Consider the following 25,734-nt stretch of genomic DNA (forward strand, 5'->3'; position numbering starts at 1 on the left):
GAATTCATAATTAATTTATTTACCTCTGTTTCTGTTGCTCTCAAGGTTTAAAAGTCAGTTCCTTGTGTGGAGCTAACTATTGTGTTGTTTTTGAACTAACGATGTGTCTGATTAGTTCAATTTAAAAACAATAGGGTAGTATTTTCTCTTTGTTTCTCGGATTTTTTTTTGAAACTGTCTACTGTTACAAGCACATTTTACTTAAATTCAGTAAATATTCAATAAAATTTCTCTCTATATATTTATACATACATATATATACACATGCACACACATCGTAATAGATCCATGTAATGTCAAAATATGCATCTAGACTTGAAGAAAATTTATAAAAGTGAGAGGATAGACTATTAAGCACCTTGTTTAGAACAGTTTATATTATACATTTCATGATGTACTGTTCTTGTAATGCATCCTTCTTAACTGTTTATTAGAACACTAAGTTATATAAATACATATTTATTTTTTTTACCTCAGAAAACTGTAGTCAGAGACAAGATACTTGGCTGGTGCTTCATTCAGAGAGTAATTCGTTATCTTCTGTCGATTGGTTTGGACAGCACCTAACAGAGCAGCACTCTAGGAGTGGGCAGTTAGGAGTGATGGTGTGGCCAGAGTGATAGTCAAATACAGTTGCATATAAAATATTGTATTGAATTAGCTAGGTTTTATACTTAGTAATGAATGTAACTCAGGTCTGTTGAGAAGATGCTCACAGCCATAGGGGCCTCTAGTATGTCTTTTAACGTTTCACTAAAATAAGGAAAGAGTTTCCTGCACCTTCCCTGTTTTCTCCGATCGTGATACATGGGATGATAGTGAGGGCAAACCAGCTGGTTTACCAAGCGTGGTACTGATCTTTGAGGAAGTGTTTGAAATCGTTGTCGCTGCCAAATTCTAGAAGTGCTGTGGTGAGTTAATGCCTCCGGGGACGTCAGGAGCTTTGGGCCCTTCAGTCTGTCAAGGCTCAGATAAATGGGCTATGTTGTCAGGCAGAAGAGAGGACTCCTTTGGAAAAATGTGTGTGTGGAACTGGTTTTGCAAGAAATCAAACAGATTAAGCTTGGATAACAACTGATGGAAGAGATTGATTAAAAGAAAAAAAAGTGATCTGGATACCTGTCTTTAATGCCTTAAGAGGGTTTCTATCACATTTGTGGAGAGTCCTCTCAGACTTCAAGATGCTTTTAGAGTATCCAGGTGAGAAGCACTTGATTGCTGCTTTCTCTTTTGTTGAAAACTTTTTTCAAGACTGTAAGAAAGCCATTTTTATGATGAATGTGTATGTAAACATTCTGACTGCAAGGAGAGAAAGAACTAGGTCACTGACGTAATTGTAAAATACAGTTTTACTGTGAATACGTCTATGTACTGACTTTCTGTTGAATATGCCGGAAATAGTTGCAGTCTACAGTCTAAGGTGCAATCTGATGGTAACTTAAGGCAATTTAATGGTTATCTACAACAGAAAAGGAAAGGTTCTAGTATGCAGATACATATTTCCTGTTGCTTTCTTCAGACAGTAAATGTTTGGACTGGAGAGTTAAACAGGTGCATCCACACGCATTTATCTCAGATGCAATATCTGGTGTTACTGAAGTTGATTCAAACTATATAAAATAAACTAGGATGACTGCTTGTTCATTTTATACATTAATAAAATGTAAATAATTATAACAGCACTATTTGGATTTTTTCATCTCTTTCTCTCTTTCTCTCCTCCCTCCCTCCCCTACCCCCCCCATTCCCCTTTTGTGCAGCCTCAGATGAAGAGGAACCAACTTCAGCAGGTATGAGTGATTTATGATTATGATTATGCCTGTATCTCGGTAATTCTTAATGGCTTTTTTATTTTTGTTGTTATAACCAGAGCGCATATTACACACATTACATGTATTAAATATCCATATCAATGTAGTTTCTTTCTTTCTTTCTTTTTTTTTTTTTTTTTTTTTTTTTGCTTCTGCCTGCTCCCCTTCCTTTTGACTGTTTTTCCCTCAATTCTGGAGATACTGGGATATGTAATTTGAACATTTATTCCAGTAGTGGTTCAAAATCTTCTCTGCTACTTGTTCCTTCCTTTATGCTCCTTCCTTGGCTAAGATGGTACTTAGGGCTGCACACACAGAACCAGGTCAGAAACAATCAGGAGTTCAAAATAATCAGTTTTTTGCTCATTTGTAATCTGCCTTTATACTGATGAAACTCAACTGAATCATCCCCAAATTGACATTTTTAAAGACAGTACAGCTTGGGAACAGGCAGCAGAGGAAGGGAAGAACAGAGGACGCAGAGCATCCTGCTTAAAGTAAATATTCAGCAAACTATGGCCTGGACTGTCTGCTCAGAGAACTTCTATTTCCATTGACAGACTGCCAAGTAGTGACAACAGTTAACAACACAGTCATAAAAATTACTTCAGAAGCTACACAAGAGATACACACATGAAATGTTTATTCTGTTGCTAAGATTAACTGTTTCTAATTAATTGGGAATGCCAAAGAAGAGTGCTGCTAACCAGCTTAACATAATTAAAATGACATTAAGTTGTATAAACTCAATGAGTTAAAACATCAAATGAATAGACAGTCACTTTATAGTGACTTATTAGAAGAAGTCAAGATCTCCAGAGGAGCAAAGCGGAAAAGGTAAGGAAAGAAACAGAAGAATGGAAGATGGCAAGGAAGGACAGTGTTTAGAGCGCTAACTTACAGCTTGGGAGCAATATAAGTAATTAGGATACAATGGAGAATAATAAAGGAAAGGACTGAGAGTAAAGCCAAGATTAGAATATGAGGAGAGAGGAAGAATAGTTAAGAATTGTGCTGAATAGAGAAAGAAGCCAAAGAGCTTTTAACATGAAGACTGTAGCAGAATAGAAAAAAAGCATGACTGAGATGAGGAAAAACATTGCAAACCAAGAAGAGAGGGAGAATTTGAGAAAGAACATTACAGTACCAACATACCCTTGAAGAGTATATATTATGGTATATATCATCTTTGTTAAGCATCACCCTCCAACTGTTTCCTGGGAAGTCTGTCAGTGTTGAAATTTTCATGGAAAGTATATATTAGTAGAAAGCTAATGCAGCTGTTCAAAAGAAGAGTCTATTACAAAGGAGGTATACAGGGTCTTGCCTGCCCTATTTCTTTTGGAGAAGAGAAAAAAAGCAAAAGTAATTTTTTTTCCTCTTATGGAATTGATTTAACTATACCTGTATGTCCAAAACAGTCTTGCAAAGACTGCATATTGCGAAACTGTCATTCCGGTTGCAACCAGTGGAGCAGCTCATGAATATATAGCATCTTTCTTTGAATTAAAACTATTGCAGTCTTTGTGATGGTCGTGTATTCACGGACTGGTCAAGCCAACCAGATACATCAACTGAAAATGGATAAAAGAAAGGAAATGAAATCTATAAGACAGTGGCACAGATTCCGGAGATCTCTGCTAAACTCACTGGCTGGAGTTTCACAGAAGCCCAACAAATTCTATATTCAGCTCCTCAGGAATACCTGCCTTCTAGAGTGCCAGACAACAGGCTTCGTTGATCGCTTCTGTAGCGATATAAGTGTTTTTGTTGTGTTTTATTTTGTTTCTAAGCACTTCACACTTTCCTTATGGTACCCTGGTAAGACTGCTTTGGTTATATCCCCACATAAATCTTGTGTTTGACAAAGCTGAGTTAATAATTTACAATGAATGTCTTTTGAGTGTTGTTCTGTCATAGAGTATTCCTAAACATTCGTATTCGCCCTGAATTTACCCATCACCAATGTCATTTTTTACATGAGGATTTTTCAAATATTTTCCTCAAAGCCTTGATCACATGTTTTTCGAATTCAGATCAGGTTACTTGTGGTTGGTTGAGTGATCTGCACATAAATTTTAGCTGTTATTTTTACTGTTATAGTTCCTTAGTGTTTCAGGGTCTCTTGTCATCTAAAAATGTCTTCAATTATTTCATGCAATAATAGCTATAATAACTATACCAGTGTAACTTTCTGTGTGGATACTCTTATTGGAAACACCAGTGACCTCTTTCCACCTTAGGGCACAAAAAGATTCACAATAACGGTACACATAAGGGAGCTGCACTACGCAGCAATGCGGATGGATGTTCCCACGCAGACAAATCAACAGTCCTTGTGGACTGAGACCTCATTGTGCTACAAATGCAGAACCACAATGTTTTTGCTCTTTGATTTGGACAGATGAACAAATGCCTCTGGCAGAAATCGTACACGGTAGATTTACAATATGAGACAAAATACGTATTTGTAAATATTTGTGCCAGTAAACCTCAACCGTTCATAAATACGTTACAGGGAAGCATGACTAAATACCTGTTGAAGAAGTATGGTGAATTAATGCAACATTAGCACTTTTTGTCATTTAATCTAGTTCTGGGACCTAGATATTTCACTTGATATTTCACTTGATTAGAATCTGTTAGGAATTATTTTTGAAAAATGTATTTTATTTTGAAAATTTTTGATTAGTTTGAAGCTTTTCAAGGAATTCATTCCTTCAAGGAATTTATTTGACTAAACTTCTCCAGCTACAAAATGATTTTTTTTTTTTTATTCAGAAGGAAAGCTCTCGCTCAAAAATAGTCAGTATTTGTCTACCTTTGGAAAAAATTCGTCCCTGCCTTAAGTAGGAAAGACTGCTTCCTAGCTACTGCTAAGTGTTAACAGAGCATAGCCTGACATTATACCTGCATTTACAAAATAAGTGACTAGAATAAAATAGGTTATATGCAAGTATAAATATAGTATTTTAGAAATAGTGTAAAATGGAGAAAACATTTTCTGCACAACTGTTCGTATCCTGTTTTAGATCTTAATCAACAAAGCAGTTAAGTACATAGTTAGCATGTGAAAACTCCCTTTGAATGAATGGCCTGTTATTTTTGCAAGCATGTGTTTAAGCATTTGTTTGCTAGATTGGAGATTAAAAAAGGATGCCGTGGAAGAGCAACTCAGAAACACTATGTAAATTTTAACAATAATATGTACTATCTTATTCTGAGGAAGTCAAAATCAAAATGGGCTTGTTGCATTAAAAGCAGGCATGAGGTTTTAAATTTGCTGATGAAGGGCTTATGAAAATAAAGTTGTACTTAAATGCTCATTATAAATGTATTACTTGCTTTAGTGTTTCCAAAGGAGTTACTTCAGGAATTTTATAAATAAAGTGCAATTTTTCTCTAGCTAAACATTAATTTTTATCTCATAATGTTATAAACAATTCTAGATCTTCAGATGCTATGTAATTTATAGTTTCTTTATAATTTATGGTTCTTTTCATTTTGCTTTAAGATATAACCAGATGTTGCTGTTTTGAAAGTAACAGATTCTTCTGGAATTGTTTTAATACAACTTATTTCTCAGGTGGTTTTGGCATTTACGAAGCTGTGTTTGCGTAAAGTAGCTATCCATTTCTTACAGTGAAACTCTTGTTAGTCGTGCAGTTTGATGAAAGGTGGAGGGGTGCAAAGATGGATAGACCCTGCATCCAAAGGCAGTCACCTGGAGTCTTTTATGGTGGTTTCGGTGGGATATTGTCATCCTGGAGAAGAGAGATTTGTATAGGCCGAAAGCAAAGTTCTGTCAGCTACCAGATTTTACTGTTTTTGTATGAAAGGAGTATGTTTCATTCAGTTTGAGATTTATCTTAGTTGGAGTATCATTAACCTTCTGAGTCTGGTGCTGATCCAGTAGTGTTACTGAGGAGGTGTCCACACTTCCAGCAACAAGGCCCAGAAGTCACCATTTAGCATTCAAAATCATTGCATTTAGAATGACAGCTGTGGGGAGGAAAGATAAAACATATAATCAGAAGCTCGGCTGTAATGATAATAGTTATTCTTCTACAAATTGCCACATGCATTGTTTTCCCAAACATTACCTTAACATATTTTAAAATAAAAGTTACTTGAAGCTTTGTATTTCAAAATATTTCTCCATAGTTTAATGGATTCCTCCCTCTCTTCAAGTCTTTGAATCTTACTTCCCTGAGTCTGGAACTGTTTCTAAAGATATCAAAGAATAATTCTTCCAAGACAAGATGAGAGGTGGTGCAGCTTACTGTGCTGCACTTTTTGCTTGCTTGCACACTATGACTTTGACTGAAACAATACATTCATGCCCTTTTCCTTTTGAGATCATAAATCTTAACTGAGTAAGTTTCTTGTTGTTGTTGAAAGCTTTTTAAGTCTAGTATTTTAGGTAATTGACATCTGTATTTTTGTAGTCTTCAGACTTTCATGGCAATAACATCTATTTTAGAGTTTGAATTTAATACTGTTTTAATGAAATTTATATGTTGAAGAGATATTCAGTATCTGACAGTGCATTTCTTCTTTAGTCATTGTTTAAGTATCAGTCCCCCCCAACAACCCTATGTCACTGTTAAATACACACAGATACCTGCATTGTAAACTTGTATGTAACTACCACATGCAGTCTATTTTTTCCATGGAAAATAATCTTACTGTTCAACAGTTTTATAATATTGAATCTTTTCCCTTCCTTATTAAGAATTTCAACTTTTATAAACCTTATTTTAACTTTTTTTTTTTCCTAAAGGAGTAAAAATTGTGGGAAAATCACTGCTGAAAAACAGCAAAATTGGAAAACACCCTGTAGAGTGGAGGACAGACTTCTATTGGAAGGGTTTGCTGTTCCTAGCGTGAAGTTAAGTTCAGAAGAAGGAATGAAAGGATGAAAGATTAGAATGGAAAGGCACAATAGTAGAAGTTCCAGGAAAAAAAGTACTATGAATAGTACTTAAGAGTTATCAAAAAGTCATAAAAAATAAAGAACATATAAGCAGTTGAAGACTTGCTCTGCAACTTTGTTCAGAGTGGTGTCTTTCTCTCTGAGTACGGTGTTTAGCAATTACTTTGGAGCTGAAATTGCTTCCAAGTGATTCTTTCTATTCAGTTATGAAGACCCGAGGTTTATCTGCTTATAACAGGTGCTTCTGTAAAGTTTCCTCCAAGGTTTCTTTTGTCTAAGAAGTAAAGCCTGTTAAAGCAGGGGTTTCAGCACCATAGCACATTTTTTATGGTGTGCCTTGGACCCTATTTGCAGAAGAGGGAACTGTGAACTGAAGAAAAAAGTAGTAATGTCAGTCATTGTGTCTGAAGGAAAAATGAAGAAAAAAGATGAAAAAATAAAAGTAGTTACAAATTATTCTGAGCAATAGATATTTCAAAGCTTACGTACCAGACATAGCCTGGGTATATCTTAGGACATAATATATTAGACTTCCTCTGGATGTCTGCAGTGAAGTGTCTATGGTGAAGTTTTCCATTTATTTTGTAGATTTTTCTTTTTCATTCGCATCTGTACAAGTTGAATATTATAGTCTGGTTTGAACTACTATAATATTAGGAAGAAACATTAGTGCTTCTCTGAGCTGCACTCAGGGGTTGTCACTGGACTTAATGAGATAAACTACCGCTTCCACAGTGAAGCTATCAGACAGGTTTTTTGAACCACGAGTCTGTCCTTGATGCAGTGTCCCAATGGTCACATGCTGGTGCTGTTCTAGGAAGTAGCATGCCGAAATAGTAAAGCTAAGCCAACATCTACTTTCTAGCTTGTGATGCATGATAGAGTGAAAATTGGGTACTTATTCTGGTGTGTATATATTGGAAAAAAAACCAAAAATCTCTGTCATAGGTTGAGTTTCCCCTTTATGGCCTCACAGAAATACTATAGCAACATACTTCGTGTGTGTTTGCCAGACATAAATATTAAACATTACTAATCTCTATATTTAACGCTAACATACAATTTTATATAAGTGGAATTTCAGTTTTCTGGTTGAAATTGTGGATTCCTCAGAGACAAAATTGTTCATAGCATGTGATGAATTTAAAAAAAAACAGAATGGAATAATTCATTCTGGAATACTGTGGTAAAACTTTTGGCTACATTTTGTCAGAAATAAGTATTATTTCTGGTTCTTTGTTCAAAAATTTACTGAATTATTACTATCTTAAGCAATATGAGTAAAATTATTAAAATCCCAGTGTTTCCACTATCCTATTTTATTTTATTTGTTGATAGATTTGTGATTTCAAGTTTTAAAGATTCTGATTTTTTTCACAAATATTTGTAGGGGAAGGTAGGAAGGTGCCCTCAGCTCCATCTTTAGGAAATAAGAGAGGTTTTTTTTTTGCTTAAACCAAGAAACAACGCAATCACTTGCTCAGTGGCTTTCCTTCCTTCCTTCCGTCTGTCAACAAATGCTGTTACTTTTTGATACTGGAAGGGATTCATCAAAGTCTAGGAAAGATCCAGTTGGTTAAAGTCCTGGCAACACATCATTGACTTTTAGAGAACCGTATTGTGAGTTCAACTGAAAAAGATTTGAGATCTTATTAAGATTGATATTTCCTTAGAAAGTATATTATTGTATCCTTAGAGGATAACTATAGTATATATTTGCCATATTAGTATTTAATTGACTGTGGCCATGAAATTGAATTTCACAAAGGACATCTCTTCCTGAAAATAATACCCTAGTGATCTTTAATTGAATGTAACAAGTAGAAACAGTAACTCCTTCTGTGATCATCAGAAAAGAGCGCTACAATACACACTCTTCTGTTCTTTTGAAATGAAACTTCCCCAGAAATTCATGAAGCAGTTAATCTGCTTCATCTTACATCCTCAAAGATGTAGCTAGCCTAGTCATAAGGAATTTAATTTACCACCATACAGCAGAGATCAACGTTCTCCCAAATGTGTTGTGTCTTTGTGACAGCATGTTTTCAGGCTATCTTTGGGGGCACAATAATTCTGTTGTGATATGCAAAGCTATTGTTTCGCATATTTTGAAGAGGAGAAACATCTTTGTTTTATTCTAAAGGAAAGGATCTCTTTTATTCCTATCATACTTTGCCATCTCGTAGGGTCTGTAATGGAGCTTTCTTCTCATGTCCAACTTCGTTTACACATTAGGAACTGTTCAGTTTCTTTTTTTTCTTGAACTATGTATTTTCTTTCTCAGTGCCTGAAGCTGCTGTGTTAATTATTTTTTCATATATTCTAAACAAAATATAGACTAAATCAGAACATTATATAAAGGTTATATTGATTTCTATTCTGATAGAAATGAGGTTTAATAAAAAGTAAAAATAGCTCAAGGTGCCAGGTGACACTGAAGGCTATTACATCTGTTATATTAGACTGTCATATTTGAAAGCTGGAAATCTTGCTTAGGTCACGAATTGAAATTAATTAGTGTTTTCAGCCTATCATTTAGTGAATGTTTGTCAGTATATCATAAAAATAACTCACTTCAGCAAAACTGCTCATTTCTTCTCAGAGTTAGACAGAAAGTGTGCTAGGAGGTTGAGATGAGCCTGCAGTGGTGGTACCTGTCTGAGAAACTCATACTTGAGCATTCTTCCATAATCCACATAGTTCTAGAGATGAAGTTAGTGGTGAGAATATAATGTTCATCCCAATTTAAAGATGTAATTGGAAGATGATATCACATCCTTGCTGTATACTTGCTGTTGCTTTGTAATGAACATTTTTCTTTTGGTTGCCGATCAGTTTAGTGAACTTGGAGATGGAAGTTTTCAGGCCAGGCATCTGCCTCAGGCTGAATTCAGCTCAAATAGTTTCGCTATGTCTTGTAGTGAGTTTAGGGAAAAATGTGTTCTGTTGCCCATTGTGGTTCCTGCAGCTACTCCACTGAGAAACGCTCGTGCTTCGATGCTTTGGCATAGAGATGTGCAGTTTGGCAGTATGATGTCAGAGCTTTTTTTTTTTTTTTTTTTTTAACTTTCATGAAGAAAGCACATGAATTCAATCAAGATAGTAGTCTTAGTTCATACTTGATTAGCAGAGAAGTGTGAGATAACTATTAATCCTCATGCCACAATCAAGAAAACCATGGAAGTCAGTTATCAGTCACACATAGGCAAAACTATCTGTAGGAAGGCAAAATCAAGCCTACCCTACCAACTACCAGCACGTCTCTGTAGCAGTGGGAGCAAGCAACAGAAGAAATGGAGATGACACCCGGGAAGGGAAACACCTTCAGCTCTCTGACTTCAGCGCTGTCAGCACTCTATGGTTCCCACCCTCAAGCTGTACTGATAGAGTAGCTTTCTTTAGATGCTCTCCTAGGAACCAGTATTCCCCAGAGGACTTGCAAGAGTCTAGGCCTTGCTTGGACAGATGCAGAAAGCAGAACTAGCACTTAGGAAGGAGTTATGCAGCTAATGTGTTCAAAGATTCTAATTTTCTATCAGTTGCTTCACATGACACATGAACAAACTGCTATTCTTCTTGCTCAAGGGACTTCAGAGTTCTGTATCTCTCTCTCTCTGACTTCTCAATACTTCCAAAAAGTAGAGCTTTTTTGGGCACAAGAGAAAAGCTGGCAAAAGGCTAGCCTTGGTAGAGACTGGGTTAGCTCATGGTGATAGAATTCTCTTCTGTTAGAAGGAACAGATTTCCATCTCGAAAGTGATGGTAGTGAGCTGAGAAGTTGCTGAGGAAAAAAAGTAGTTGATAGAGAAATGAAATTAGTGAGTTGAGGTCAGAGTGGACTCAGAGTGACTGGGTCTTCATGTGGACATACAAGGGAAAGGCTGCACTCTGATAATCTGCTTTAAGATGGCTGTGGTTGGAAGAGATGTTTCCTCCCCCATCCTCAGCCCATTTATTTCTGATTCCTTCCTTCCAGTTATCCACGTGTTCATGCTCTCTCCATTATGCCTGTGCTAACAGTTGTGCAAACAACCACATGTTGAACTGCATCAGCTACTTGATCCAGATGGAAATAACCTATTCCCTAATGCTATTTGCTTAATATGGTTGGTTTTCATCTGGATCAGTTCCCTGATCTGACTTGCCAGGCAGGGGTATAAGTGCCTCTGGTAGGCAGGGAAATTCGTTGGAAATGTGTAGCCAAAATTAAAGAAGAAACGATTCCTCTTTGGTGGGAACTTGTAATTAAATTGGATTAAAGCAATCAAGGAGTCATAAGCAGGGATCAGATGTAGTGATTGGAAATAATAATAATTAAAAAAAAACTAAACAAATAAAAGCAAAACAAAACATTAGTAGTGCTTGGCTGAGGATTTGGAAGCAGAATAACAAGCCTGATGTAAAGGATTCTGCTCAAAAACAAGATCCCAAAGAGGACTTATTTTCTGCATATTTTGATTTTGGGCTGTGTCTTGTGTCCATCTTTGAAGAGCTTAGATGCAACAGCGAGAGCATAAGGTTACTGAGGAGGAAATCACTTTCTATTCAGTGCAGGTTTAAGTGGTTTTCATTTAGTAAGGTTTTGTATTACCTATCCACTGAAGAAGATAAAAGATGTATTGAGTAACAACACGTTTACAGAATGACCAACCCTATGAAAAGACAGCACGTACGCTAAGTTACGGACTATAAAGTAAGTTCATCAATAAAGGCGCTAAATTCTAGCGTTCAGACAAATAATTCTAGCATTACCAGACTCTTTCATGACAGATACCGCAACCTAACTAACGGTGGTTGGTGGAATGGTTTTTGTGATGGCGTAGGCATTGTGGGCGCCAGTTGTCACACTCGTTGGCCTTCAGTCCTGGCAGACCCTGTTGCCCGGTGTGGGTTTGACGCTAAATTGTGCCGAGACGGTTCAGGCAGCAGCAGTCTTCGTGGTCAGCAGTGGGGCAGCACAGCATGACATGTCTCGTCCTCTTCTGCCCTCTGAAAGGAAGTCTGGGCTCGTCGTGTACGCTCTCTTTGCAGTCCAAGAAAAGAAACGGGAACCTGCCGAGCATCGTTCATCCCGGTAAGGTGTTTCAGACAGAGAGAGCAATTAATTCCCCCCACACCCTGTTTTCTCTGTTGACTATATAAGGCATAATACATGATTAATGTCAGCTAGATGCCTAACTTTTAGTAAGAAACTCTGAAATTACTTAAGTCACATTCTGGTTCCTGCAGGAAGGGCTCACTAGTGGATCTTGAATTTGTTATACCTCAGTTTTGTGGTGTATATGCACATGTGAATAAACAAACGCATTCACAATTTTCCCCCTGAGGTTTTTAGGACTTGGCGTTCCCTAGAGCTGTTGATTAGTTATGTTTGTTGTTTGTTTTTCTTCGTGTTCATTTACCATCTCTCCTCACAGATGTCCTTACTGCGTTCCTTCTAAACATTTTCATACGTTTAACAAATTGAGCATTCTATATTTTAAAGATTTTGAGGCTGCAAAGAACTAAATGCATGCACAAATTTAATAATCCAAGTTACTAAAGATCAGGGCGTAAAAAGAATACATAAAACAAACACGGTTGTGAAGAGATTCTCTGAAATCTGATGGTATTTGAGATGCTCTTGTGCTGTTCCTCAAATTTAGTTTATATGTCATTTTTGGATTCTGTGCCAGTTTCATATCATGCTAACCACTATGGATCTCAAAAATAGTCTGTACTATTGATATTTCTCACATTAAACTGTTTGTAGTGCCCTAGTGCTATACTGGAAGAAGGCCATAAGCAAGAAAGAGTAGCAGAACCCCATAATTTGGGAATAACTTCTCAATTTTCTGTTCCTATAAATAGCAGCAATAGATATATGACCCAAGTTACCCAGGAATCTAATGACATAGTCTCATGTTGTGTGATGTCCAGTCACAGGGAATGAGATGGGAGTAGTCAGAACAGTATGTTGAGATAAAACAGAACAATTTGCCCTAAATAATGATATTTAATAGCAGCTTGAGCAGGAAAGATCCACCTCTGAGAACTCCATGGTGTGACTGTAGCAGAATCTCTAGAACCTCACAAGCGGGTTGACATGCTGGAGCAGCCAAAGAAAATCCTTTGTGATAACTTCTGTAACGTATCTTGTTGTATGTTCATTGTTTTAGTAGCCTTTTCCCATCACTTCATAGCTTTTGTTCTTAAATATTTTCTATTCATAACTGCTTTAGCAGGTTGAGTAGCTTCTAAGACAAGTAAGTGAATGGAAGAAATACCTAGGAAGGTTCTCGGGCGTATTGAAAAGTGGTGGAGAGAATGGATAAACCCAGAGAGCATAACACTCCTCCTTCAGCCTCCTTTGCAGCACGTTATAAAAACAGAGGAAGATGAGATGTTTAGGAGCAGTTTGTGCTGTAGGTGCAGATGTGTTGTGTGCGTTGATAGGTCTCTTGGGGTCGGAAGGATATAAAAAGGAAAGGCTTGCAGGTAGAGATAGTATCGTTTATTAAATCGACTGATGTGATTAGATGAAAGGGAGAAGCATTCAGTTATGTCAGCTTTTCTTCATGTCTGAAATAGAAGTTTTATATCATGGATATCATGATCATGGGTATGTTTAGCACCATTACATGGCTGTGGATTTGTAGTGCATCAAAGCTCAGGAAGCATTAAAATGGGCAGGTAAGTGGCAGATGGAATTAAGTGCCGTGGAGGACAAAGAAGTGTTTAAAGTAGAACTGAATATTTTTTTTCCACCTAGTGTTTCTTATTGCGAAACTTTGTCTCTTCAGTTGCTGATTTGATACTTAATATCCATGCAAACTAGTTTCTTCCGGCATTGCATTGTGTTTACTGTTTCTCTGCCTACTAATAATCCTCCATCCGAAAGACCAAAAAAAAAAAAAAAAAAAAAAAAAAGCCAGCACACAAAAATCCCCACTTACCTCAAACTATTTCCACTATGGCTTTGCTCAGAAGTGTTTGCCAGTAAGGTCATAAAACTGTCTGATTAACTGCTTCGCTGAGATATTGACAAGATCTTTAGGTCCCTTCTAGTTTGAATAGGAAAAAATATGTTAAAGGGAGAATTGATGTTTCCATTTTAAAAAAATAGCTACGACTGGCTGTCATAATAGCTCTCTTCGAAGTGCAACACTGAAGCAACATTATGCTTCAGTGAAATCCAAATGCTGTTCCTACAGTAAAGAGAATAAAAAAGATTTTAGGGGTATAGAAGTATCTGGCAAATACCTGATGAAATTCATTCACGAAGAGGTGTATGGATTTCTGCACATATGCAGCAAGTTCTAGCTGCAATAACAAATATCTGTCGCTTCATTCACAGTTATTAATTCTCATTACTGTTCTGACTGATTGATTCTCCATGTGCTAATGGCCATTTACCATAGCCAAAACTTCCCTTTTTATTTTATCTTAGAAATTGAATAGAGTCTTTATATATACTTTTGAAGTCTTTACTATTGCAATTAAAACACATTTCATTCTTTCCCACTGTAGGTCTTTTAAATAAACTGAGTTTTACCTCAGAATATGAATGCCTATTACTAGGCTTAAAGAGAAAAGTTCTGCTGTACTGTATAATCTTAACTATAAAACTGTAGTTTTTCAAAATATAACTTTGGAAACAACTATTTTTTTCTCTTTTTTGCACTTTTTATAAAAATGTTTGCTTCAGTAGTAGTCCTTATGATTAAATATTATATGATTTCAGAATTGTGGCAAAAACACTCACATAAGCTCCACAATTCTGTAAAACAATAAACTGTCAAGTCGAAATTATCAGTGTTACTAGAGATAAGTAAAACAGCCGAAGCTCTCATGGTCCATTCCAAAAGTGTATATTTATTACTTATTCAAGACAAAATTTCTGTTGGCTTCCATGGGAATTGTGCTTGCATGATGACTGTTCTGATAAAAATTGTAACTAAGAAAATGTAACCTGTTCCCATGATGTTCATTTGTCTATTGCTAAAATGGATTCTGCCTTCATAAACTTTAGAAGTTACTTGACTTGATAAAGAGGCTGAAAAGACTTGAAATTCATAAAGTTTTATTAAAAAGATAAACTACAATGAAGAAATCCGTAGTTCATGAACACAGAGGTCTTAACATAGATTGGTATGTTCATTTTGCTTAGAGTAAAATATTTTAACATTTAGTGGCAAAGTATGGATTAAAACTCTAAAGCAATATTAAAAGTCGTTGTTATTCATGAATTGGTTTGTCAATGTCAAGCTGTATCATATATCAAATCCTTTTTTTTTAACAAAGGATTTGAAGCATAATTGCAGAACAGCAATTATTTATTCATATATACTAAGGGAAATGGTGACTGTTTCAATAACTGAGTCTTAATCTGTCCATACTGACATGAAATTTCTCACTTTTTTTTTTTTTAATGAAGTCTCCTAGGGGAGAAAACTGTTCTAATAATTCACAAAATGTTCTAATAATTTGCAAGACAGTAATGCTGTGACATGCTTTGAAACAAAATACGAATCAGTTTTTCTGTCAAATCAGCATTCTGGTTTAGAGTCCCTTGAAAAGTGGCAGAGGCAAAAGGTGTAATGTAGCATTTGTCAGCTAGTCTTGTGCTTCTCTAGAATTTTTAGTAGGGGAAAAACAAGCAACAAGTTACATCCACTAACAACTTTCAAAAAAGCAATCTGCTGTAAATTGTGGGAGTAGAATAGGTGGGGTTATATCCTCATTGAATATACACATTTCAATCCCCATTGAAAATACACGTTGAATTTCTAGGGTGGTGGGCTTTTTTTCATAAAATAACATGCTGGTAATATTTTCCAAACTCATTCCAGCATTTACATTTTTCAAAGGCAGATGACAGTCCTGACTCGAGGCCATCAACATATGAATAACATTTTGGGCTCCTTTTCAGGAATCCTATCCAGCTAATGATTAAACTAGATTTGGAAAGAGAATATCAACATGCGTTCAGGTCTTCTGTCCCGAGGAGAGGTGAGGTTCGCTATGTTTTGGCTGTACCCTCAACGTGAAGGCACCCCGGTGAATGTGGCCATCTGTATGCCTTTGCACAGGCACATAAACCTTGTGGGTCTTGGGACTCAGGAGAGAGCTGGGTCTGCCAGGCTACCCGTGCCACAGCTCACGGGTGGACACGAGGAGAGAGCGCGTGGCCGCAGAGGAAGCCTGCTGTGCCGGTCCTTTAGGGAGCATAGTTGTGGCCTCGTGAATTCAGGAGTGCTGCGGTGTGTGCCCCAGCCCTTGCGGAGGGCCCCGTTGAAGGCAAGGTTTACCCGTTCAGAGAACTACACTTGAGCCACAATGATACATGTATTGTTTGTAATAATGCAAAAAAGAATTAAAGCATAAAGAACTAATCTGCAGTATTACTGTGCAGAAATTATTACTATTATCCACTGAAATAGGTCAGGGTTTTCATCCATGTACAACTGCATCTGAATCACATTAATCAAGAGCAATTCATTCAGATTTGCACTGTGAATATAGCAGGTGCAAGGGAAGCAGAAATCCAGCGATTCTGCTGTGTGTCTTAAAAACTGAAGGCACAGGGATGCAAACATGAACTGCAGTTTTAAATTGGGATGGTTATGCGCTATGGTTTGCTGAGCTGGCAAGAGACCAAAATGAAGCAGGGTTTGAGTATGAGGGAAAGAGAGTATGATGATCTAGCTAAGAGAAGACAGACAAAGAGAATAGTGACAGAGCATAAGATTTGTAATTAAAGAGGATTTTGGAGCAGCTATGTGAAATTGGGAAGGCTGGTAACAGATGAAATAATGCAAAGCGAGAAAGATATTTTTGCTCTCCCCTGGTTCCTAAGGGAAGTAAATAACTGGAACATAAGTCTTGCCTATTTTCCTTCATTTCTGCTATGGATGGCTTTATGCCTTTTTGAGCTATGTGTATTTCATGTTTAGTAATTAATTCTCTTTCATCGCATTGTAGTAATATTTTGTGTCCTAAGATAACCACCCTCTCAGATTCTCTTCTGCTGTTCCTATGTCTTTAACACAACACTAGTAATTAGGACATGACTTATAGAAAAGTGCATAACATAAGTTTAGATCATTGCCTTATTTAGTTTCTGCTGATACTTAGCAAGAGGGCTAACTGGATTTTAATCTATTTGCTGTAATAATTAAGGTTCACATTAAGTTTTTTTTCTTTCCAGTTTCCATTTATTAGTGGAAAATAGGATCTCAAAAAAAATGATCAGAGTTCTTAATCACTGATAGTTTAAAGTGAAGTGAAACAATGAAAACTGACATTTTCATACATGAGGATAAGAAATTCGATACTAAAAATAGCACTGTTTCACAGAAATCCCAGCTGACACTGCGATGTACTGAGTTAGGTGTCAGTCCTAGGTATAGTTTCTTTATTGCTGGGTATATTTTATTTAGGCAGCAGACCCATGTAGTAACCATAGAAATGCATTTGCAGCAACAACAGAGAGTGGATTTGGGGAGTTTTAGTGGATGCCCATATCCAGAGATCTGTAGATATATTAGTGTTGTCAGGAGTGCAGTTTTGAAGTGAACCTCTCAATCATCCCCACTCACTTTGCTTTGGAGCATCACGGAGTGGTCTTAGGGATCATGGGCTGGGTACCTTTCGGCTGACGGAAAACTGGAGTATTCATTCATGGACACTCAGTCTGTAGGACCGGACTGCAGCTAATGCAATGGAAAATGTGTTGGGGTGTGTAGACCGTGTAGAGTCTGTGTGTCTCTACTGTGAGTGTGTAGGACATCAGGTTCTTGGGGTCACATGGTACTTGACCCACGCTACTTACTAGTGTAAATGTAGTTCTTGATCTCATCCTAATTATTGGATATATATATATATATTTTTTTTTTTTGCCATTGCTTGCTGATGTGTAATTGCATGATAGCCTAATGGCAGGATGCTGGCTTCATGGTTCTGTTAGCAAAGCTGCAGTGAGGAGTCCGTCCTTCCTGGTTACACGGCAAGCTACAGGGTGGCTACGTGGGCGCTTTTATTGAGGTGTTCCATCGTCTGGGTGAAAGCCATCACCATTCGTGGTGTAAAGCCTGTGTTTGCTGTAAAGCCTCTGGTTTCTTGAATATACTCAAACCGCAGCCCCAAAGCCTCTGCTCAGATACGGTGGTTTTAGCGATTCAGATTTCTTCAAAATGCTCGAAGATTGATTGGCAAGCAGAAGAGGAGGAATGGAACACCGAAGGATCTGTAAGTCCAGGTCTTGTTAAAGACTAAGTATTTCTTGGAATTATCTGGCTCCTGACTGAAAATAGAAAATAGCTCTACATGCCTATTAGACAGCCTTCTCCACTCCCTTCTGCCTGCTTTTGAAAACTGTAAAATTTAGTGAGTTACTGCTTTGAGCATAAATTTAGTAAAGTCAAGCAGGTAGACCTGTTCAAGCTAACACTCTCAAATGGTTTAAGGACTCTATTCTCTGAGGACAGCATTCCTGCTTATGTTATTATTTCGTTTTTGTTCACTTACACAGCTTGCTTCTATTCACCTCTATAGATCATATCCCAGCATAATATCAGTCAGCTGAAATGTGGTGATTTTCTTAAGGATTATACATTTAAGTCCTTCATGATCCATATTACTTCTCTCAGAATTTTAACCTGCAGAATTCTTCAAGTCTTTGTAGCTATCTAGCTTTTTTTTTAGAAAAATACAGTATTCTTTGTGTTTACAGAAAGCTCTGTTTGAGGTGAACCAGAAACTACTAAAAAACAAATATGGAAAATATTAAGGAAAATAAGTAGGAAAATTAATCTGGAGTTAGAGCTAATATAAAATAAATCATCAGCGCAAAGCAACACATTTTACTGGGAAAGGGCTTTGAAAATTGTGGTTTGTCTTGAGGAAAAAAGCAAAGAATCCAAAGATCAGGAGCTGAAGTCTTTCGTTTTAAAAGTCTTTCATATTTTTAAAATTGTAGAGATGAGAAAAATGAAGTGGCTAAAGACAACCAAGTCTCCCACATTTAGGTTAGTGAGAATGGGAGAAGTCAGTGGTGGAAATGGTGTCAGCAATGGAGGAAGGAGGAAAAAAAAAAAGAAAAGAAAAGAAAAAAAAAGGGGGAGGGATGCTGCCTGAGTGAGAAGTTAGAGGAAGTGAATTGAAGAATTGAAATGTTCTGGACATGGGTTTTTCTGTAAATGAAACAGATAGTGTTTGGAAAGAGAGAACCCTCCTGTGAAAGGGAATGAGGAGACCCTGCGAAGGTCTCATGAATTTACTACAGTAGATTTATGAGATAACTGATTGGAGAAAAATACTGTGGGCTTAGATCAGCAATACAATAGCAGGTAATGAAGGGTATACTGAGCTGTAGAACAGCACTGAAAATGGGGGAGAGAAAGTTCTGGAGCTTGGAAGCTGAGAAGTAGAAGGAATTAATGAGAAAGAATAGAATTTGGGAAGAACGGATTGTAGTGTATTAAACACTTTTTCCGTTTTGGAACATTTTTATACCTCACCATATGTAGTAGCCACTGCATTGCCTATTACACTGACCACAGCTTAATTTTGAGTGTAAACTGTCATTTTCAGTAGACGGTGAGATTAAGTGAGAATCTTAGGTTGGTTATTAAGGAAAGAGACTGTATAGCTGTCAGGTTTAAACAGGATCTTGTCAGACAATATTCTACTTATTTAATTAAAAAAAAATTGGAAGGTGGCTGGACAATCAATTTAAATTTCTCTGTAATAGATATAAACAGAACAGAGCTAGAGGGAAATGTGCAGAAATGACCTAAAGCATTTTTTGCTCAGGGGGTAAACCTTAGCTTTTGCTGCGTCCAGATGGAGACACCCTGATCATTATAATCAGCATGCTCCATTTGCTGCATTAAAAACAAGATAAATATTTAATCACAATGCAATCAAGCCTGGATCTGTGCCATTAGTTTATAATGAATATATTGTTAGGTAGGATCTAATACAACATTAATATATTTATGAGCTAGGCTGAATAGATTAAAAAAAGAGGATATTTTGAGCATGTTAATGAGATAAGGTATGCATAACTGCTAATTGTTTTTTTTGTAGATTAACTTGAATTATATATAGCCAGCAGTTAATATTATCAATATTTCACATAAAATTTGAATGATGTTCTACAATGCCCATTCTCTTCAGTTTAGAATAGTCACACAAATAACAAGTTACAGCTTTAATAAATATTTGTTGATATAAAATTCATTTGTATCCTAACAGCAAAATAGAAATAACAGAAGCAGATTCCAAAATGAAATCATATGAAATGTGCTGATCTGTAAGAACTATTGTTTGTATTTTTGGTTTTTATGTTTTATGAATATTCAAGTATGCAGAGTAAGTAAGGATTTCTGATTATATTTTGGAAAGCTTGAAAGGTACAGTAGTTGAAAATACTAAAAGTTTAACTCATTGTGACTTTTAGTTACACTCAGACTCCTTTACTTTCTTGAAGCCATGTCAAGATGTTTCCGTGTAATGAGCATTGGGCTCTAAAATGTTTGTGTAAATTTTAAAGCCAGAATGGCTTTTAAGGGAAAAAAGAATCTGCAAGTAAAAAAAAGAGCAAATGTTGGATTGCAAAGTATTCATTTATTACTAATGATACATCAAACCTACATTGCAAAATAAGCAGATTGCCTAAGAGAAGCTCTTTTCATGAGTACAACCTCCCCTTTTGTCAAAACTACATTTGCTGGGAATGCTTTCCTCGAATATCTTTAAAAACTTGTACTGGAAAGTGGGCAGCTAAGAACGTGGCTGTGTTTTCAAGTAATGAACAAACCCTGCTATTCTTTGGATCCATTTATGTGAAGAGTGTTCTTGGGAGATGGTGGTTTAGTCTTCTAAACAAAGGTGATGTAGAAAATGTAGAAAAGCAGAAGCTTAGTTTTTAACCACAGAGGTGATGTGTGAACTTGACTTGAAGTACATGTATTAATGAGACCTACCTCTCTACACAGAATTACAGAAATGAGTATGTCATACTTTCTGGCTTTAAACCTATAGGTAGATTGAGACACAAGCATATATTTCAGCATGAATTAACTGTTCCCAGAATCAGCAGGTGCAGGAACATTTCTGTCAAGTTGTTAAAATGGTCCCTGTCTGAAGCAGCACATCTCCCACATAGGCACACACCTGGGAGTGCTCAAAACCAGCCTCCTTGTCAAGGAAGCCTTGCACAGCTGTATTAAATTAATAGGCCAAGCAGTAAATGTGAGGAAGATCAGAGTCCCTGAAAGCTTTTGTTATATTCCTACTCTTTTTATGCAATAAGGCTGTTCTCTGTCTGAACATGTAAAGAGCTACACAGAGACATTCCTGCTGGCTTTGAATGCTCATTTGTGTGCCTCTATGGAGGATGGTCTCCTTTGAACAGAATTATTCTATATTTTTGTATTGTATCTGCCAAACTTTGAAATCTGTAAGTTTGCATTGGAAGGAGTACACCTTTAAAAAAAATCTGTTTAATTAGGTACGTTTTTGAAAGGATGATGAGGGAAAAAAATCAGCATATTTCTGAGAAGGAGTCCGTCATTTGTGTATATGTAGGTAGTATATACATCATTATTTAATTGAATGAGGCAAATACACATGCTAGTTTGGAAAGAATTTCAAGTAGATCTAGTTATTTAGAAATTAGGCTTATTTCTTTTACATATTTTGAAGAAATCTAATATAGCTTTTTAAGTGTTTTTATTTCAATGTTCTTCAACTTTTTCTCAAATTCCAGTAACTGAAGGCAGGGAGAGATAGGATGTTCGATTACCTAGACTGAGTCTAATCCAGTGTAATAATCCTTACATTCTTGGTCATGGGAAGCTTGTGCTAGCTCCAGAAATGAAAAGATTAATTCTCCCCATCTCATAAAGATTATAGAAGTCATAAATGCCACTGACTTCTTTTACACGTGTCCCATTTCAAAATTTAGGGGTTCCTTCTAACAGAGCTTTGTCACAGTCTATTTTGAAGGCTTTGTATTGACAGAATCTAAAGTATTAAGTATTATCAAAATATAGAAGAAGGAAAAAGACTTTAAACTACTGATGTTAAAGCTGTTTGAAAGGTCATTGATAAGGAGTTCAATTTACCAGAGGGGGGAAAAAAAAGATATGATTGAAATTCCTGTAGAGCCAAGAGGGTAGAGCCAAAAGGTAGTGCTATAATGACAAGCTGGTGGAGAATATTTTCCTTTAAAATGAAATGTTGGAAGTACCATTTTGTCCATTCTATTAGTTTGATGATAATTACGTCATTTGTTTTGATGGGGGGGATTTACCATATAACCAGAGTAACTTTATCTGTTCTTCAGTAATATTCCACACACACACAAAAAAGAAGCAGTTAGCTTTGTAGCTAACAGTATTTTCATCTTGATGCATATAAAGGTCAGTTTCTAATTTAGTATTTTTCATTAAAGTTGCATTATTTCTATATAAAGAGATGGCTAGATAGATATTATATCAAAAATGTTAATATTTATTTTACACTGCCTTTAATCTTCCTGTTATAGCTGCTGCTTCAACTAATTGCTATGCAACCCTGCTATTGAATTTCAAAGTTGGCCTTTATCATATTTTTTAAGACCAAGGTACAGATTTACTAAAACCGGTAAAAAGATCTGGTAAAGCTTCTGCGGACTTCTTGATAATGCCGCTCAATGCGGTTTACAAAATCTAGCGTATCGTGTCCTTGAGCATCGGCGCAGCCTGTCCTTTCAGGGTGGTTCTCCTGGTGGTGTTCGAGTTAGAGCCCCGAGCGACTCTTACTGGCTTCAGCGGGGTGAGGAATGGGAGGGCTGCGCTGCTTCACCAGCAGCGTGCTGGGAACATCGTGGGTGGGGGTTTTGTTGCTGCTGCTTGGGGTTGTTTTGATTTTTTAAACCTTTATGCTTCCCGGACATTTCGAGGAGACAGCAGAGTGTTGTTTCTTAGATGTGCACATACTCACCTAGGCAGACATTAACCTCTGTGGAGAGTTTTAATGCACTTTTCCCCTCAGAATGTGTTGGAATTCAAATAACACTTCTGGATACCACATGACACCGAACAGTAGCTGGTACCGACAGATTCACCCTCTGTTTTTCTGGCACCTAACATGAGCCTAATTGTTTCTCTTTCACGTACAGATATTGCATGTGTCTAACATAGCATCTGAGATTAAATCAAGAGCAGACTTGGTAGTAAATCTTAGTAGTCTTCACTTAGTGTGCTTTGTTTCATGTTGCATCATTCACAAACTGGATTTCTTCAGGATACAGCTAAATAAAAAGTCTCCCAAGAGTGCACCTGCTGTGCCCCAGCCAGTCCAGGCATTCGGTCCGTAGGACCAGACAGGAATTAGCCCTAACTATCTTTCCCTCCTCCCTCTCAAGAGAGACATGTATTGGGTCCTCAGCGCCAGCCAGGTTGGTCTAGAAATCCCTTCCCATTGCACTGCGCTGTTTGCTAATGTGTGTACTACCAGTCTGTAGCAGAGGTAGTTCACTTGCTGAATAACTGAAACGAGAACAACCTGAATTTTACTTAATTGGTGTTTCCCCATTTTAAAATGTGGTTTAAAAATGGTGATGCCTTTAGCCCCCCGCCCTCCTCCCCGAAGGAAAGACCCCACAAGAAACATCATGAAATAAGACTGAGTATTTTTTGGGGGGAAAAAATCCTTCAAACTGTAAAGGGCAAAATATGGAAAAATAGTCAAACACGTACTTGAATTATTTCAAAAAAAAAAATTGAGTACTTCACAACACAGAATGATGTGTCAGTTTTCCTACATAGGCGAAGTCACTCTCTGAAAATAATCACCATCAAAATTTGGGTTTTTTATTGGTGAAATAATACTTTCCTTGCTTTGTGTGTTAAATACAAGCTAATGGTCTCTCTCTCTCTCAAGTACATATTTATCGCTTCAGTATTAAATTATACAAAACTTTGTTTTTATAAAGTTTTAATTGACTGTACCTGTCAAAGAAGAAAACAGATAACATGATTCTGCCCTTAGCCCCTTTGCAATTTCACTAAGGATGCATTTATTTGATTCCTCTATGAGTAAAATCCTCCGATATTTTAGTCTGAGCATGTAAAGAATTTGACACCTGCTCTACTTTTAGTTGACTCTCAGATTTTTTTCAAAAATAGGAGATTTCGATTGAATAACAGTATACTGTATTTTGGAGAATACTTGTACGTATCGTTGGCTATTACCACTGGAACTATATAAAGAAGGACTCAAAAGAGCAGCAAACTGAATAGATCTATTTCTTTCAGTGCACAATTAATCTCGTTGACATTGCTTTATATGAACATGGATAAAAATGCCTGGAAAGCATACCATTGAATTCAACTGCTCATTAATATTGATTAAATGTTGTTGTTCTCTTTGTGTTTGAAGCTACTTAAAGATTACCTGCAAAAGTATTACAGTGCTATTGATTTTAAAAAATTAAATCCCTGCAGCACACTTAAAAAAAAAAAAAAAAAATCAGTTGACAAGTTTGTTACTGTTTTTTTGATACAGAAGGATGTTTTCAAACTTGCCTGTATAGATGTGAGTAACAGAGAATATTAATCAGCTTGTCAGGGAATGAATGATCCAGCATTTGATATAATAATGGATGTGACATAGGACCTGTCATCATCTGAAAGCAGTGTTCAGGTGCATGTATATCATTTTTGTAGTGTTGCTGTTTAAAATGGAATGATTACAAGGTTAGGGCCCAGGTTCTTCAAGATGCTTAAACTGATATAACTTCATATCAGGGATCATCATCATCACTCAGACTTCAGTAAGAAGGTTCATACAGTCTAAATGTCTTGAAGAACTGGCGTTGTGGAGTACAGTCCTCTGCAGAATTAAGTTGGGACAAAAGAGATGGGGTTTTTTATTATTATTTCATCTATTTATTTATTTATTTTAGTTTTAGTCATTCATTCTTCTGGAATGAAGATAGGGCTGACCAGTGTCCTGCTTAAGAAATAAAGGTTAACTAGTGTAGCTAGTGAAATCTAATCTAATGATGATGATTGTAGTTTCAGTGCTTTTAATTGAAAATCAGTCAAAACAGTATTCATATCATTGTTGATTAGTTTCAGAAGAAAAGCATCATATACTGGCCCACATCAGTATATTTATTATTGTGCTTCTCAAATGACCTCTAAACCTCTGTACTTTGAGCTGATCGGGGCAAATGCAAAACCTAAAGAAAATCAGTGAAAGTATGCTAAACATGCTCCACAAGCCATATGGAGACATTGGGAAGCAAAATGAGAAAGTGATGGCTAAAAGATGTATTTTTCTTGAAAGATTAGGGATCTGTTCAGACTGATATAATTACCATATGGGGCTACCTGTGGATTAATCCCCAAATTGCAGCACTGTGTTAAACTTGAAGAAAATACATTGTTCATATGCATGCATGGAGAGAGAAAAGGGGCAAATTTTTAAGCGCGCTTCTTTTCAAAAGAAGTTGCAGAATATTTTTGTGTTTTATTTATTTGTTTCAGTTGGCTGTGTCTCATGTTTAACGATGTGCACAAGCATAACTTCATCAGGATTGTGACCTGAGTAAGGCTGATGACATAAGCTGTAATAGAAATGTGTACGTGGGTAGTTTCTTAAACTACTGTAACTCTCTGGGCAATTATAATTGTGGAATGCATTCTGACATTTCTTGTTATCCTGATAAGTGATATCTTTTGTAAATTAATAATTTCTCGGAAAGCGCAGCTTTCACTAATGTGACACTCTGAAAGGATGCTGTTGCTGTGAACATCTGTCAGACCTTGTATTTGTAATTGAAGACAGAAACTAATAGGCAGACTCTCAGAAACATTAAACTTACAGTTCTTTTAAGTTTAAACCATTCAGTTCCTAGTGCTGATTTGTCAGTAAATTATGCTGTGGAAAGAAATTCTCTTCTAGAGTTTTTTGAAAAATGTGATTTTAGTTGAATGAATACTTATAACA

General features: G+C 36.6%; 1 protein-coding gene across 3 annotated transcripts in view; it reads left to right on the forward strand.

The window, feature by feature from the left end:
• Positions 1 to 25,734, forward strand: part of EDIL3 (EGF like repeats and discoidin domains 3) — a 250,526-nt gene that overhangs the window by 97,884 nt on the left and 126,908 nt on the right. For 2 of the 3 annotated variants that reach the window (XM_062599399.1, XM_062599400.1), the window contains exon 3: positions 1,761 to 1,790. The exons of the other annotated variant lie outside the window; for it this stretch is intronic. In XM_062599399.1, coding sequence (XP_062455383.1) covers positions 1,761 to 1,790 — 30 coding nt within the window. The remainder of the gene's footprint in view (positions 1 to 1,760; positions 1,791 to 25,734) is intronic. 3 annotated transcript variants of the gene reach the window in all.

Source organism: Rhea pennata, chromosome Z (assembly GCF_028389875.1).
Source record: "Rhea pennata isolate bPtePen1 chromosome Z, bPtePen1.pri, whole genome shotgun sequence".
In the NCBI taxonomy this organism is placed as follows: domain Eukaryota; kingdom Metazoa; phylum Chordata; class Aves; order Rheiformes; family Rheidae; genus Rhea; species Rhea pennata.